The sequence below is a fragment of the Vulpes vulpes genome, chromosome 16 (genome assembly GCF_048418805.1).
Source record: "Vulpes vulpes isolate BD-2025 chromosome 16, VulVul3, whole genome shotgun sequence".
NCBI lineage: Eukaryota > Metazoa > Chordata > Mammalia > Carnivora > Canidae > Vulpes > Vulpes vulpes.
In genome coordinates, this window is record NC_132795.1 from 13,129,657 (window position 1) to 13,146,494 (window position 16,838).

The 16,838-nt window shown below is 40.0% G+C and overlaps 1 protein-coding gene across 50 annotated transcripts in view; it reads right to left on the reverse strand.

Moving 5' to 3' along the window:
• Positions 1 to 16,838, reverse strand: part of UNC80 (unc-80 homolog, NALCN channel complex subunit) — a 216,077-nt gene that overhangs the window by 12,179 nt on the left and 187,060 nt on the right. For 38 of the 50 annotated variants that reach the window (XM_072743068.1, XM_072743067.1, XM_072743044.1 and 35 more), the window contains 8 exons: positions 16,217 to 16,342; positions 14,858 to 14,981; positions 13,895 to 14,101; positions 10,746 to 10,930; positions 9,941 to 10,106; positions 8,384 to 8,563; positions 4,503 to 4,641; positions 2,021 to 2,077 (listed from right to left, as the gene is read on the reverse strand). In XM_072743068.1, coding sequence (XP_072599169.1) covers positions 2,021 to 2,077; positions 4,503 to 4,641; positions 8,384 to 8,563; positions 9,941 to 10,106; positions 10,746 to 10,930; positions 13,895 to 14,101; positions 14,858 to 14,981; positions 16,217 to 16,342 — 1,184 coding nt within the window. The remainder of the gene's footprint in view (positions 1 to 2,020; positions 2,078 to 4,502; positions 4,642 to 8,383; positions 8,564 to 9,940; positions 10,107 to 10,745; positions 10,931 to 13,894; positions 14,102 to 14,857; positions 14,982 to 16,216; positions 16,343 to 16,838) is intronic. The other 12 variants (XM_072743075.1, XM_072743073.1, XM_072743053.1 and 9 more) reach the window with 1 other exon arrangement.

The window sequence follows — 16,838 nt, forward strand, 5'->3', positions numbered from 1 at the left end:
TACTTGGAAACCAAATATAAGTGCATATCCTATTTTATGAACTGACCTCAGTAAATAACCAAAAGTTCCTCTCCTCCAAAGAGAACTTGGTGACATGATGGAGTTCAAGAAATACATCTTGCAATGTGTGGCAAAGGTGGATGTGCTACTGCCTGGTGAAATATCCCTGCATTAACAGAATTACTTAGAATCCAGCATTAATGCCTCATCTTCTGTTTTCTTAATGACCACCATGGAGTCTGGGTGGCTAACCCTCAGAACAAGAACATGCCAGTTATAGGAACAACAGATCCACACAGTTGGTCTAAAACAGTCTCCAAAGTCCTGACATGACTGACTAATTCAGTTGTAGATAAAACCTATATAGCTTTGGTTCTGAAATAGTCTCATGCAGCAAGAACTTTGGGTTTATTCCCACTAGTGCTGGACCCAGGGCAGATTGGTTCTGATAAATCCCAGCTCAGCGATTTGAACCCTGAACCTACTAGAGATGGCCAAATCCTTTAGAACATTTATAAAAATAAACTCGAATTCTTGCTTTCTGTCACCAAACCTGAACTAGTATTTACTCAGCAAGAGGAAAATCTGGCCTAATTAGAAAAGCCCTGGGCCTAAGCTGGCTGAATAGAAGGCCGGTTTCATCCTTTCCACTCTCAGAGGGCCACTGAAATTCTCTTCTAAGCAAGGTTCACCTATCTCACATGCAACTTTAAGCAAAACAGATTGTTCTTTGAAAGTAGTGGTTATGGTGCTAGACTTGGTTCAGATCTCTTCAAATACCATGAACAATGAGGGGAAACCAACTTGAGGACCATCTTGTTCCTCCTCGTCCCTGCAGCTCTAGATAATGGAGTTAAGCCTGCACTCTGCAGCACTTCCACATTTACCACCAATAGCCTGATCTGTCAAGGCAAGGGCTCGCAAACACAAATGAATGTCATGAATTATGGGTCTAGTAAAATAAATGATACACCTGATAATGGACTAAATTTCCCATTTTCAGTTGCCAAAGAAAATGTGAAATCTGAACAAGATGCAAAGAAAACAAAGAGAAAAACAGAAAAGAATATCCTGGCACAGGAACAGCCTCTCAACATTTCCTCATCTTTGTGATAAAGCAATAAACACGTTGTATTGTACTCACTACATAATGCGAACCTGGAAGGGGATGTTTTTCTCTTGAGATGGAACTAAGGTACTGTTAGAATGAACAAGAAGCATTACCCCTAATGAGGATTAGTTGAGAGGTGTGGATCAACGGCACAAGAGTAGGAATGTTTGACAGGGTTTATCTGAGTGTTAAAGGTGCAGTCCCCCTTTCTGATGCTTTAAACCAATAGCCAAGACATTGTATTGTCTGCATCATGAGACATCTCTTACTTACCAGGAAATGTTTGTGTCTGATATTTCATGGCAAGTTTTGGAGTCATCTTTGTGCTGGGACAGACATTCTTTTTATCAGTGTCCTTTGAACAAGCTACTATGATAGCCTGCCACATAGCATGCATCAAAGAGAGGGAATTATATAAATTGTATTGACATTGCTACTCTTATTATAGCAGCACTGTTTGTTTTCTTACCATTCATGCCATGAGCTAAAAGACCTGTCTGGATTTAATAAGGGGCCTCTTGATGATGGGGAGTCATATTAAAAGGCTTCTGAAAAACAATTCTTAGGGGATATAGGTGTGGGAGGGAATGATTTGTTGGGAGAAAGTTAACATTTAGCACATCAAACTTTTTAGATGTCCGTGGACAAGCCCTTAAAAAACCTCCACAGATTTTTTTTTTTTAAAGTAAGCTTTTTAGCTTATTTGTGATTGAGCTCTGAAGCTGAAAACGAAGGAGGCTACACCTTTGACTTCCAGGCTCGTGTGTTCATGAGCAACAAAGGGCAAGAAATGGAAATAGATATCAAGACGGGGGGCGAGAGGAGACAGAGAGACAGAGAGACAGAGAGACAGGGAACAGCTAGTTTCCCAGCACAGACACCAATAGACAGGTAGCGTTGACACTGTACCTAGAGAGGCTGCCCTCGGCGGCCAGGCCCTGGGAGTCATCGAGGACATTAGGTTCACTGCAGGAGGGGTAGGGAGATGAAGCATTTAGGGAAAGAAAATGCAAACAAATAAAAGAAAAAGAAAAAAAGGCATGCAATTTTCTGCTTCCAAGAGCCAAAAAATAAATAAATAAATTTAACAGAACAAGAAGGAGAAGGAGACAGGTAACCATTTCACCTTGTGCTGGGTTTGTCAAGACATAGGACTCAAGGCAATGGGGGAAGGGGAGGGACTTTGGGTGGGTATGACTCTCAGAGGAGTGATCTATTTATTGGTCAAGAATTGGGACTTAAAATGAGCTCCAAATGGACACATGAGCTCTGAAATGCATTGCAAAATGAATCTGTAGAAGATGAGACTATCATTCCTTTGGTGACCATTTGGCTAGGTGATTATGACTTTTCACTTGTCTTATTATGTACATGATTCTTCATTGACCAGGACCCTACCTACTTCTCTCTTGTGTGTTGTGACATTATTACACAAAAACCACTTACCATGAATTGCCACAACCAAATTCTTGGAACTGAGGCCATTAAGAAAAGCAAAGAAAGAACTCAACTTCCCTTGCTAATTTTGCAATGAAAATGCAAGTCAACAAATGGGAGGAAGATAACCCTGGAATATTCACGTGGCACTCTCATTTACCTCCTTCCTCCATCCTCTAGTGACTCAATTGTAAATGCCAAAAGAAGAAACCTGTCAGGTTGGTGAGAGAATAATTAAATGGTTTATTGATTTATTTGGATGCAGCTAATTTGAGGATTTGTAAACAGAAACTGTGTCATACTTTCTCTTTCTCTCCTTTACTAGACAGCATTGAACTAAGCAAGCACCCACAAGGTACTCAATAAACACCTATTAAATTGAATGGAATTAAACTATTTAGAAAGCTGGAGCACCTGCCCTCCTAAATTGTTTACCTAATTGTACACTGTAGAAATAATCTCTGACTCCAGAGAGAGGCTCCTTTTCCCTAACATAGACATTACTGCCTTCATTAGCCTTCCAAAATATGAGTCAACCCAAAGGGCTGAACTATATGATTTTTCTGGATTTCCCACATATCCATAAGAGACCAAATTTTCTCCCTTGAAACAAGTTAATTTCTTAATGAATATGTACAAAGGGAATGGTCTGGTTAGTTTAGGTAAATCACACACACACAAAAAAAACCCTCTATGTTAAATTCCTACAATTCCCTAATTTAAATAAAACTTTCACATGAATTGGTAGACACTAATATCAAATGCTTTTATATTTTTTTGGGACATTTTATAGTTTAGTTCTAGTTTTGTTCGTGCATTTTATTTAAAAGACCTCCTTTTTAAAGGTAAATTAGCAAAAGGTAGGTGAAACAATCTCTTGCAATGATAGTAACCATTATATATCATTAATTTTTGTAATAACCAAATAGTATATAAGATACTGCTTTCTTTGCAAGTATGCAATTTACTTATTAATCATTTTTTATCATTTCCCCCTGTTTTTTCCTATTATCCAAAGTTAGGCTTTATTCACAAATTTTATTTCATCTGTAAAGTTCATGAACTATTTGCTAAAGGTCTTAGGCACAAGGTAATTATTTCTGTATAAAACCGATTTTATCTGAACATTAGAATGTGCTCTGATTTTTATTATTTTCCACATATGAAGTATACCACATTGAATCTGTAGGTATTAAAAATACACAAGAAATTAGCCAGAAACACATAAGGCCAACTCTGAAAGAATTTAGTTCCTGAAGTGAAAATATCATTGGCTCTGAAATAGACAATGTTTTGACTCTTATGTTAGATCATTTTCTGTATATATTTATATATATGTATATACATATATAAACTTTTTAATGTGTATTCTTAGAGGGCAGAGAATGTATAAAGAAAACGTCTTAAAATGTTTAGTCATGGAATCATAGAACTATAGAGAAGGTACCATAAAGATCACTTTAGCTAACCTCCTTATTTCACAAAAAAGAGCGCTGTTGGCTCTTGTTAAATGACCTGCCCAAGGTCACACATAGTGGCATAGGTCCTTTTCTGCTTGGTTAAGTATCACTACCTCCAACTAAATACCAATGACATACTGAAAGTCTCAACTTTGTCACATATATCAAGCTAGTCCTATATACATGATATATGTGAAATATGAGAATGTCATTTGACAACCAGAAAAAAGACCATGTATCTACTTCCAGGGAATTTTTAAGTTGAAACAATGCTTGGATCAGAATCTGGGACCCCTTCTACTGGTCTGGCTTACAAAACACTTTGCAAACTGCTGCCTGTATGACTTTGGTTGAAAAGTCCTTTGTTGACTGGTTTACATAAAAACATGATCATCTGCTTCTCTTTTGGCCATTTTAGAATAATAAAAGTGAATTTTCAGAATTTCTACCTTTGCCCCCAAAATGCAGAGTATAAGATATCTGTGGCTCTTTACCTTTGGCTGGGTAACATGCCCACCTCGGCCTGAGGTGCAGACATGCTAGAGACGTGGCTGGAGAACCGCCTCCTTCCAATGGCACTCAGGAGGTAAGCTTCTTGTTCACTTACCACACTGGGCATGCTTACAGAGTCATCTGATAGGGACAAAGGGATGGAGTGTTATAAAACTACCAGGTCAATCAGAAGACCCAAACCAAGTTGTACCTGGGTTCCAACTTAGGGCAATCATTTGTCCCTTTTTACAGACTATAATGTAAGACTCCCAAAGGTCTCAGCTTCTAATCTGTACAAAGGGACAAACAACTCTTCACATCCACACATCTCCCGCCCTCAAATAGCCTTCCTGAAATAAATACAAACTTCTTGTCCATTTTTACAAGTAAATTATTTGTGAAAGTCAAGAGGCATCTGGAAATTAATGATTTCAGAAAAGCTGGACTGAAAATTTGTAAACATTCTGAGAATAGTGCAAAAAAGAATATGGTTATTGAATGAGTCAAGTGTATTTCTTTGACCTTCAAAGACTACATTCAGTACATTTAATGATTTGTAGACTGCTGAGGGCGAGACCACTTCAGACAGTTTTAGGGAAAATATTTGAAAACCTTTAAAATTTAAAAAAGAAATGCATAAAGCTTTAAACTTCATGCACGTAGTCTTACTTTCTTCGTGAAAGCAGAAATTGATGTGTTCAAATCCATATGAAAGTTAGCTTTACCACAGTATTTGTGACAAAGTAGCCTCATTTTAAGTGAACTAATAATGTTGCTTGTTGCTGAACAGCAAACATATATATATATATGTGTGTGTGTGTGTGTATATATGTATTTATTTATTTTTAAAGATTTTATTTATTTGACAGAATGAGAAACAGCACAAGCAGGGGGAGTGGCAGGCAGAGGGAGAAGGAGAAGCAGGCTCCCTGCTCTGCAGGGACATGGGGCTCTATCTCAGGATCCTGAGATCATGACCTGAGCCGAAACCAAGCATCAGACACTTAGCCAAGTGAGCCACCGAAGCGCCCCGGAACAGTAAACATATTCTGATTAAAGTAGCGTTGTGGTGAACTGATGCTACCATGTAAGGTCATCTGACATCCTTTATTTAATATACCCCAAGCGGTCATATTTCTAATGAAACTTTTGAACCAAAAAGGTGGGATGCCTGGGTGGCTCAGCGGTTGAGCATCTGCCTTCAGCTCAGGGCATGATCCCAAAGTCCCAGATTGAGCCCCACATTGGGGTCCCTGTGTGGAGCCTGCTTCTCCCTCTACCTATGTGTCTCTCTCTCTCTCTCTCTCTCTCTCTGCCTCTCATGAATAAGTAAAATCCTAAAAAAAAAGGTGTATATGAAAAGTGCCAGAAATTTTAATTTGTTATATAACGACTGACTTGAGATTAATTCATGTTATAGAATGGTATTTCTTTTTTAGGTGTGTTCACAGAGAAGGGAATAAGCAAATGTGCCTTGAAAACATGAAAAACATGGTAAGGTAAATAAGGCTATTTCCACAAAGTCCTTTCCAATTTCTCACTGATTTTTTTCCCCCTATTTAAACTCATATATCCCTTAACAGTCTCTCAATATTTGTTTGATGATTAATTATGTGCTGCTGCCTTCCATTCACCCTTTTGTTAAATGTTCTTTATTGAAAATATCTATCATCTCCACTACAGGGCTAGATCTAAGATCTCAGAGCCCAGCCTGGGTGGCTCAGTCAGTTAAGTGTCTGCCTTCGGCTCAGGTCACGATCTTGGCATCCTGTGACCAAGCCTCACATCGGGCTCCCTGCTTGGCAGGGAGTCTGCTTCTCCCCCCACCCCTGTCCCCTGCTTGTGCTCTTTCTCTCTCTCTTTCAAATAAATAGATAGAATTTTTTAAAAGATTAAAAATAAAATCTCAGAGAATGTGTTTTCTCTCATACTTTCTTGTTGCTTATTTTGTACCTGTTAGGTCTCAATATAGGTTTGATGATAGAATGGGAAAATAGTTTAACCATCTGGCTTTTAGACCCACCCATAAGATTTTACTTATTCATGAGAGACACACAGAGAGGCAGAGACATAGGCAGAGACATAGGCATAACTAATATAAATTAATACACATGCACATCACAATCACACATTTGTTAGTGACTGTTTTCACTGGGATGGCTGTGATGTCTAAGAGCAGAGATATTAGCAAAAATTTTGTGTTCATCAGTGTGTAAGTGCTGGCTCCCAGTCAGTGATATCTCTCCTTATGTCCTATTTTTCTTCCCTATCTCCTTCCTGCTGGCTAAGTCATCTACTTATTCATAAGGTTACCTACTAAAGATATTTAGCTCTACTAAAAAATAGGTGGTAACATTTCTCATAATTAAAAAAAAATTGCCTGGAGACACTAGTTTAAGCATTAAGGAAAAACAGATATTACTAAAGTTCTGAGCTATTACTAGGACTAAATGACTATAAAAATTGCTGATCCTTATCTCTCTCATTTTGTTTTCTTGGTCATGATTTTTCAAGATTTCCCATTACAATTTGAAGATTTTTTTCCATGCGCAATAACCAGAGTGATTTAGAAACAAATATACATCTGTAGCTCAGGTGAAGGACAATATGATCATCATTTCATTATCTGATAAACCCTGAAATGAAATCTGGAAATGTTATTGCATTTATTTCTTTCCCTCTCCTCCACATCCAACTGTAATAGGGTATTAAAATACTTTCATTCATCTCAGTTAATTAAAATTCTAACCTCCACTCCTATTTCTTCTAATTTAGTTTAGAGAGGGGCTTTGTGTTGTAGTTTGATATGGAGAGGCTCGGAGTGAAGATCTAGATTTTGTCCTTTTCATTCTTAAGGCACTGACAGCACGCTTTGCTATATAAATGTTATTTCAGAATGTCTTTAAAACACAACTGGAAAATAATCAAGGCAATAAAAATAATAAAATGACTGCAGTATTTAACTGAACCGTCTACTTTTTACTTTTAAAACCCACTCCTATTAGGCATACATATGAAGCACATTCTCAACTGGATTTTTCCCTCATTTCATGATACCAAATCTTATGCATGTGTGTTGGAAGCTCCTGGACCACCTCAGTCATTAGGGACACTCTTAACTCAAAGTTGGGTTGTATTTCCTTTTGGGTTATAGTCCCTCAGGAGCCCCTATTGGTTTGCATTCTAAATAGTATAGCCAACTTTCTGAGTCCTGAGTATATGCGTGGCTTGGTTTTCCTTGTCCAGTGGGGTCATGTAAATGCTAGTCAACCCTCTAAGCCAGATGGCCAGGAGAAAAAGGAATAAACATTTCCCTTTGTTACTTAAGTACGATTTAAATGAGAGTAAGTGGAAATGGTTGAATATATAAGTTCAAAAAAAAATGTAGGGGTCACTAAAGATTTATTCTTTTTTTCTGAATTCCTTTCAAATGACCAGAGCTCTTGAGGAATTTATAGAAGAGTAAGCAGTAGGAATCATGGAATCAGTCACAATTCCATTTTATTTTATATTTTATTTTATATTTTATTATTTTATTTTATGATTTATTTCTTTTAGAGAGAGAGTACAAATGGGAAGGACAGGGAGATAGGAAGAGAGAGTCTCGAGCCGACTCCATGCTGAGCACGGAGCCTGATGTGGGGCTCGATGCCATGACCCTGAGATCCTGAACTGAGGAGAAACCAAGAGTCAGACACTTAATCGACTGTACCACTCAAGTGCCCCACAATTCCATTTCAAATCCTTTTTGTAAAAAATGACCAGAGGATCAAAACTGCGAAGAGTCAGAATGGCTTAAATCCTTCCCAAGCCCTCATTTGCATGGCCATGCTGTGTCACACATGCCACCCCCATATCTACCCCATTCTGCGGGGTGACCTACTTTCCTCATCTTCCTCATCGGTCCTACTCAGGGTGTCCTGCGAAGCCTGCTGGGAGGGCTCACTGTCCTGCTCCCAGACAGTGCCAGTGCCCGTGTTGGAGCGGGACATGGTGGCCAGGCTCAGGCGGTAAGCGGACGTGGAGGTGCCCACAGTACTGATGGATGTCTTCCCTTGGTAGGCTGGGGGATGGAAAGACCAAAAAAAATCCATGGTGAGGGTCTTGAAAGAAAACAAATGCTGGCTTCAAATTCCTCCCTCATGTCAAGGCCACTTGTACTTTTTAGGAAAGATCAATTAAATAGCTTGTCCCAGATAAATGGTCTTTAGGATAAAGTACCCAGTGGAAGTGAGATAGAAGAAGGAGGAGAAGGAGGAGGAAAAGGAGAAGAAGAATTAGCTATTGATTTATTTATAATTGAATAGCTTCCTTGTGGGAACGTAGCATCTTTAATAACATAAAATGCTTTGACATTTCTTCCTTTCTCATGGCTTTTGCTTTCAAATGTTAAGGCTGGAAGAATGCAAAATAATTTTGACATGAATTGAAGCTTCCAACTTGGCAGATTTTCCTGAGAAATATACCTTTCCTGACACAAGCATTTAGGAGTAATAAATGCATTGTCTGATAGGAACTTCTCAATCAAAATCAGAATACGTAATCAAAACTGCGTTCGTGTTCTCCTTTTCTGGAAATTATGACTTCTAAAATATCCCCTTGAATGTGTCAGGTTATTTTATTATAAAGCAGAATATTTGAATGGCACTCTGCAGCTTTCAGTAAGATTATACTTGTCAAAATCTTGGTCTTTAAGACATTGCCAGGAATAATATATTTTAGAAAGAAAAAAAAAAGGCCACATGTATGATAGTCTATTTATGGGTAATGACTGCCCTCTAATGGCAGATAATGATTTGTTTTCCCTGCTAGTAATTTACTGTCAATAACTATAAAAAGTAAACAATGAACCCCCACAAGAAAATCTTTTAAGTAATATACAGAAAGGACCTCCTAGCCTGCCAACTCTAATTCAACCCTTCCTCCCCCGATTTGTAAAAGTTAAAGGCTTTGTAAGCAATCATATTAGTTCGAAGTCCCCTCCCTGTGGTCACTGTCAGGTGTGTAGATTCTTTATTCTCTACTGAGTCTCAGTTTCTTCATTCTGTAAGGGACTCTCAGTTATGCTCCTCATAGGTATTTGTGTGGATTAAGTGACATAACACCTATGAAACCATCTCCCGTATGATAGATGCTCAAAGAATGTGAATCCCCCTTCTCCTTTCCATAAAGGACAAACATTTCAAGATTTTTTTTTTCTAGTTAAATAGCCAAGAAAGAGCTTAACTTCTGAAATGGAGATTGAAAAACACGTTTAGAAGAGAGTAAAATTCAAATCTTATGATACCCCTTGCTTTGGTGCTGACAATGATCCCATGGTCAAGTCTACTGGTTAACTCATATATGGTTCCAAAGAGAATGGTGACCTGGACAGAGGCATTCTCTGTAGGGTGTAGGTTCCACTTGCCAAACGGATTCAAAACACCCCATGGTTACTCACCTGAGCCACTATGAACTGCCTCTTTTAGAATTTTTAGTTCACTGTTGAACTCAGCAATGAGGGAGCTCTTACACAGAGGGCGTGGGATGAAGCGTCGCTCCAGCTGGTCAGCAATGTGCTGCCGTGCAGAAAGCTCTTCGTGATTCTCTGCTGGCTGAGCCAGAAGCTGAAAGGAAGGCATGGATTCTCAGGTCCTCGATATTTCCCAGCTGTAAAATGGGCTAATTATTGTACCTATCTGTCCAATAATTGGTTGTGAGGATTAAATAAGGTAATGCGAATGAAATTTTTAGAATGGGGCTTTATACAGGAAGCTCTGAATCAATACATTATTTTGAGTCACTGCCCCAGGAAATTGGGGCATGAGAAGAACAACACGGTAGCTGAATCATGAGGGAGGATTTCAAGGGAGGAAACATGCTTTAAGTGTTCTGTCTCTTTCATGTTTATTTATAATCAGATCTGTGCCATGTCACTGAAGAAAGGAGAATGTTCTTCAGATCATCCATTAGGCCGATCTTTTTTTTTTCTTTTTCCCTAGGAGGCAGGGCTGAGTAGAGAGAGAGCAGAGTTTTAGGGACTAAAATAAAGTCCCTCACTGTGAAGGGACTTCTGACATGAAATGTTACCCTCTGCGATCTGTTTTTGAGCTGTTTTCTCACAAGCATGGTCCCAACAGGTCCTACTAACTGGCCATCCTACGTCCCTCGAGCACTGCTGCCACAACCCTGCCTTAACCTGGAGAAGAGCACATCCCGGGGTGGGGGGGGGGGGTTGTCACTTCTGGGAGAAGCACACACCACACCTTGCACTGGATGAATGGGCGCAAGAGCACGAAGATGGGGATTCGGGTCCGCACGATGAAGTCGAGGAAGTCCCACAGAGCCAGGCCTCCCACCTTGCGCAGAGCCATCTCCTTCACCTGGAGGCTCAGCCAGTACCACTGGCTTCCCAGCTGCCTCTCAAAGCAGACGAGAATCACCTTCAGCGCTTCACACCAGGAAGAGAGAATAGTAAGTCTGCGTACTTGGGCTTCAGAGGAACCTGCTCACATCCACAGCCCTTTATGCATCAGAGAAGATTTTTCTGAATTTCTAAATTGGCTCCACGTTCCCAAGAACTTACGTGTACTCCTGAGTGACTGTTCTGACATCACGACAAACATTTGGATGTTTTGATCTGTTCTGATCCTGATTAGGAGAACACAGCCACCTTTCTTAAGTACCTTTAACTACTATTTTGGAACACCCGGTCAAAGTGCTCATAGCACTGAAAGGGAATGTGTTATAAACATAACGCGTGGCTAATATTTTGCTTTCTGGAAGTTCTGTCATAGAGGCTTCACAGTAATACTAGCAATATACTAGTAATATACTAGTATATAATATATAAATAATATATATAAATATATATAATATATAATAAATATATAAATATATATCAAACTAGAAATATACTCACTCCTAAGCTAAAACATGGGTGTTTTAAAAGATTTTTTCTTTTAAGCGTAGAAATACTATATTTTTGTTATTTAAAGTAAAATCAAACTATGCAGAAATGGACAAAGTTAAAACAGAACAAGGCCTTCCCCTTCCCAGCTCCCTTTCTGGCCCCATCCTCATCTGCTCCTCAGAGGAAACCAGGAAACGTGTTTGAGTATATCCTTCCAGATGAAAAAACTCCATTCTCCTTCCTTTCTCCCTCTCATGTTGGAAGTCATGTTTATTACTAAACCTTGTTGGGGTTCTTTTACAATATCTCTTTCTCCCTAGATTCTGGAAGCCCTGTCACCATCTGTATTTATTTATTGTTCTTTTAGGAAGAAGATTTCCCAAACAGCGTCTCGGGACAAACCAGAATATCGTAAGATGTCAAATGTTATGGTGGGAGCATCCTCTGGCACCTCAGCTCACCGCATGGTGTCTGCTATGGGGCAGTCAAGGGAAACTGGGCTTTCTTGATCGTGTTTTAAGGCCCATCTCAGCAATCAGACACACAGAATCCCAACTCCCTTCAGCCTTCAAAGTCACACACGCCTTTATCACTTATTTAGGACATTTCTAGGGGGGAAAACCATGCCACATAACACAGAGAGAGATGTTGTAAGGTCTTCTTTACCCCTCCGCCTCCTCCCTTTCCTCAAAATCTCATTTTTCACAGCAATCATCCATCCCAATTTCTTTCCCTTGACTAAATTAAACAAACAAACAAACAGACAAAATCCAACACTCCTCTTTCCCTTCTCTGAGCTTGGTGACATTTCTACTGCCGTGTGCCTATTAGCCTTCTTTGGGTTTTTGCCATTCTGCTTTCCACCTTCACCTCCTCAGCCCAGCACATAAACAGGATAACAAAGGGCTCAAGAGCGGGGACTCTGTTGCCAGATGGCTTGGATTTGAAATTTGGCTCTGCTGTTTATGAACTGTGTGGCTTTAGGTAAGTTATTCAACCTTTTTAGGCCTTTGCCTTTTCATTCCTAAAATGAGAAGAATGTTTACTTCTTAGAATTGTTGTGAGGATTCAAAGTATAGAAAACACTGCTTAGTGCACAGTAAGTGTTCAAAATAAATCTAAAAATCAATTTGAAACAGAGATCCAGTAGCCTGGCCAAGTAACCAAAGGATCCACCTTCATTAAAAAAGCAGAAAGCAGAGTGAACTCGTCAAGCGTTTTCTCTTCTCCTTGCCTTAAGTGGTAAGCCCTCTGTCTCCAGCATCCTCTTTGCAATGCCAAACCTTATGCAGAGAATTGTCCCAGAATCTAGATTTTCTTTGAACTCCATATTTTCATGGCTTTGGCAATTAAGCCCCATGTGAGTAGGTCCTGTGCAAATACATTCTTATTTCCTTTTTTCCCTTTTCATCTTCACTGTCAATCACATAATTTTCAAATGCTTACATTTATGTATGTATGTATGTAATCTCTCTGCCCAATGTAGTGCTCAAACTCACAACCCCGAGATCAAGAGTCATATGCTATGCTGACTGAGCCAGCACGTGCCCCAAATATTTCCCCTTATGATATGGTCCAAACACCTCACACACTCCAAAGTCCTAGGACCTGTGTTGACCAGTATGTATGGTTCATCTTCTACTCCTCACACCACAATCTACTTCAATAAATTGAAAAATGTCTGGCACGATCTTCTTAACTTGTTGCTTTTGAGATTTCCTGCTGCCAGTACTCCTTATTCTCAGAGCTATGGCAGGAGTGGTTCCCCACACCCCCCTCCCATCCCCTGGGCTCAGTTCAGTCAGGGCCAAGGGGTGGCTCTCCAGTGTTGTGTGAGTCAGGGCCAAGTTAAAGGCAGGCGTGGGGTGATGGAAAAGTAGGAGTGGAAACAGGGAAGGAAACTGGCAAGCGTCTGGGGGGAAAACAAGTCGACTGGCCCCACCAGAGTGAAAATCAAGATGGAGATTTAGAGATGATATCGTAAGGGAAGAAAAATAGCTAGTAGTGGGCTGTACTGCTGGGCCACCAAGTCTCACTGCCCCCTCTAGGGGCTCCATATAGGGGACAGACCAATGAGTCCCATGAGTTGTGTCCCCATATACTAGTCTCAGTCTACATCTGATAACAGCTGCCAAGGATAACCTCATTAGTGATCTCATACTTAACCAGCAAGGAGGAATTCTTACTGCAGATGCCTTCCTTACATGTCCAGATGCTGTTAGAAAAACAACCAAGTAATAGAGGCAACACAGATAGGAAAAAACTTTGGGATTTTTTTGGCATATGTTTATAGACTCTTTTGCAAGGGTGATGTCTCTTACTTGCTCAAGTGGCTTCTTTAAATACTTTCTGGACTGAGGTCTTTCAAAAGAGTTTTCAAGTCAAGATGTAATGTAACTCAGTAAGTACTTACATTACACATCTACACACACACACATACACACACACACACACACACAAGTGGTGGGGGTGAGGGGAGAGGGGAGAGGGGAGAGTACCCACCCAAGTAGGCTGCTTGGCTGGTGGACTCTGCTAGGCCTTCCCGACGCAGGTCTTTGCCTGCGTCCCCTGGGGTGGAGCAGTGGGCGGGGGAGCTCTCCAGCATGAAGTTCTTGCTCCTCGACGTGCTGATGATGCGTGGCGGCAGGAGCACATTGATGACCGTCTGCAAGAGCAGCTGCACCTCAGGCTGTTCCAGCCATGGGCTATCTACAGAGCAGAGTTCGCGAGAGGCAAGTGGAAAGGAAAGCCCGTCACAAGGCCGACTTCCCACTTTAGACCCAGAAAAATTCAGCTCTCTTTCCAATTGCAAACTAGAGCACCCTAGACATTCGGGAGTTTCCCCACCCAGTATAGCTTCTCCTCTGGGCAGAAACCACATTCCTGATACTGGGTAGTTTTCTCCATAGTCGGCACCCGAGAGCTTGTGTTCTTAGCCAAATCTCTGCTTACCATTTCTTTCTTTCTTTTTTTTTTTCTGCTTACCATTTCAATCTCCTTTCTTTTCTCTGCTCAAATACTCATAATGTTTTGTCTTTATATTTGAGATAAGCTCTTCCTAAAAGAAAAATCCCCCAAGAAGGAAGAGTAATGAAAATATATTGGAATGTAATGGCAGCAGCAGGGTTTATTATGCTAACCCTGATGGCAGTAGATTATAAAGTCCACTCATTGTCAATTCGTACCATGCTGTATTTCAGGTAATACCATTTTCTTAACAGAAATAATGTTCTCCCAATTTTTGCTGTACTGAAGGACACATCTTCTAAGAAGTGGAGCAGAGAAACTCGACCCAGGGTCGTTAAACTGAAACGAAAGAAAAACTCTATTTCCTAGGATAACCCTGTTTAAATCATTCACATCAACTTCAGTGATGGCCTTCATGGGAAAAAGAATAAGAAATAACAGCCTGACACTTAGGAAAACACAACAATGATAAATTTCCTTTAGTTAAATTAATCAGACCTTTGCTTCCAGATCCTACTGTGAGCACAAATGGGATGAGTAGATTTAAAAGCATCCCCTCCCTTCGCTCTTGATTGGTGAATGGAGAGATCACATGGCTTAAAGGAAAATCTTCTTTTAAAGCCTGTGCAGCAATAATAGAAAACAAAGATTAATTGACCCCCACACCCATTCGGTATGTTTGTTTCTACACAGCACGCTGGAGACGGTGACTCCCTGTTGGCTGCTCCTGGAAACTACGAATTCAATTGCGCTGCGTACAAGATTCACTCAAAACTGATACTTTACCATTTGCTTGACATAACTGAGAGTTATGTACCTAAAAAACAGCAACATCTTGAATATCAAATAAATGCAAAGTTGTTGTAGTACTTTTGGTCTGGTACAAAAACCACCACATATCCCCATTCATTTGCTCCATGTGTCCACCGATAAATATTTTAGAGATAAAAGAGAAAGAATAAAATGCGAACCTGCCACCTGTCCCATTTGGTAGTTATTTAAAAGTCCTCTGGCCTCTGTATAGGGCTTCTCCAAACCAGAAAGGAATAGGTAATATAGAGAGAAAGAAATGATCTCTGTACACGGGTTATTAACATGAATCACTTTAGGGATCATTGTTTGCTTAGTTTCTTTTCTACCATCACCCATTCTCTGGATGATGGACCGTTGAGCTAAGTTGTCAGATAATGGTTGCATTGTTGCCCATTTACATCAATTGCATATTTCCCACCAGTCACAGAGCTTTCTGATGAACTACCACTCTCTAAAATTAGGTGACACACAGCAAGAGGCAGGGGAGTTGGCATTCTGCACTTTTTGCCTTGGGAATAATTATTTTAATTTCAAGAAATAAAATAACTGGGAGAGTAAAAAAAAAAAAACAAGAAAAAGAAAAAAAGAAAAACAACCACAACAGTCAACCCACAATCATTAAATTAGATATTCAAAGTCTAGCAGTAACAGCAGAAAGAATGTTCTATTGCAATTCTTTCCATGAAGAATTTAAAACCAGACTTTGAATACTACTGTGTCTTTTAATTAACAATTGTGAGCTGATTATCTGTGAATCATTATTTTCCTGAGGTCTCACATGCAATTTGAAATGACGCAAGTGGTTCCTGGGGTTGTGGCAGGACCACATGACTCTGCTATTTTTGAGATCTCGAGAAGAATTACAGAAGCACAACTTAGGGCCAAGCTCAGGACTGACGCTCCAAACCCGTAAAAGTTTGGGAGATGTTTACACTTTTGTTTCACAGATTTTGCCCAGCCTTTGCAGAAAAAGAAGAGAACACCATGATCAGGTGCCTCCACGAGCAACTTAATGAGCGTGACAAACAGGTAAGGCAGTCACACCTGTATCTGCAATGCTACAAGCCGGACAACAGCTGTGCTGAAGGGCAGAGGTGGTGAGAGATAAGGGCTGAGATGAAGAAGGGGTAATCCATCAGCAACACTGGAAGGTCCTACCACTCCCATCACCTGAAATACAAACAGAGCACATGACCAGCCTTGACTATTGCAATTTCATGCGACCGGAGTAAGGGAGTCTCATTCAATAATAATAATGATGATAATAAGATAATAATGATCATAATAGAAATGTGAAGGTTGGACATGTTACTTTCAATCTGTTCTTGTCGCCTCCTTTGGAAGGCATGTAATGTCTGGAGTCTGATCACACGTGACACTGGATTCAGCCAAGGTTTTGTAGGATGTTGCTTATAGCTAACTATGTAAATAATGAGAGATGAACCAAAAACTATTCTAATCAGGAGATTGGACATACTTACTGGTGGATTCAAAGGAAGGCAGTCCACATTTTTTGATGGAGCTGGTGCTGACAATGATGATGGCATAGCTCTATTTGCACTAGGCATTCCAGCTATAGAGTTATTGCTCAACTAGTTAAGCAGCAGATCCTACTCAATGAAATGCTCTAACATGATTTCTACATCGTACAAAACCTTGTGAGGAC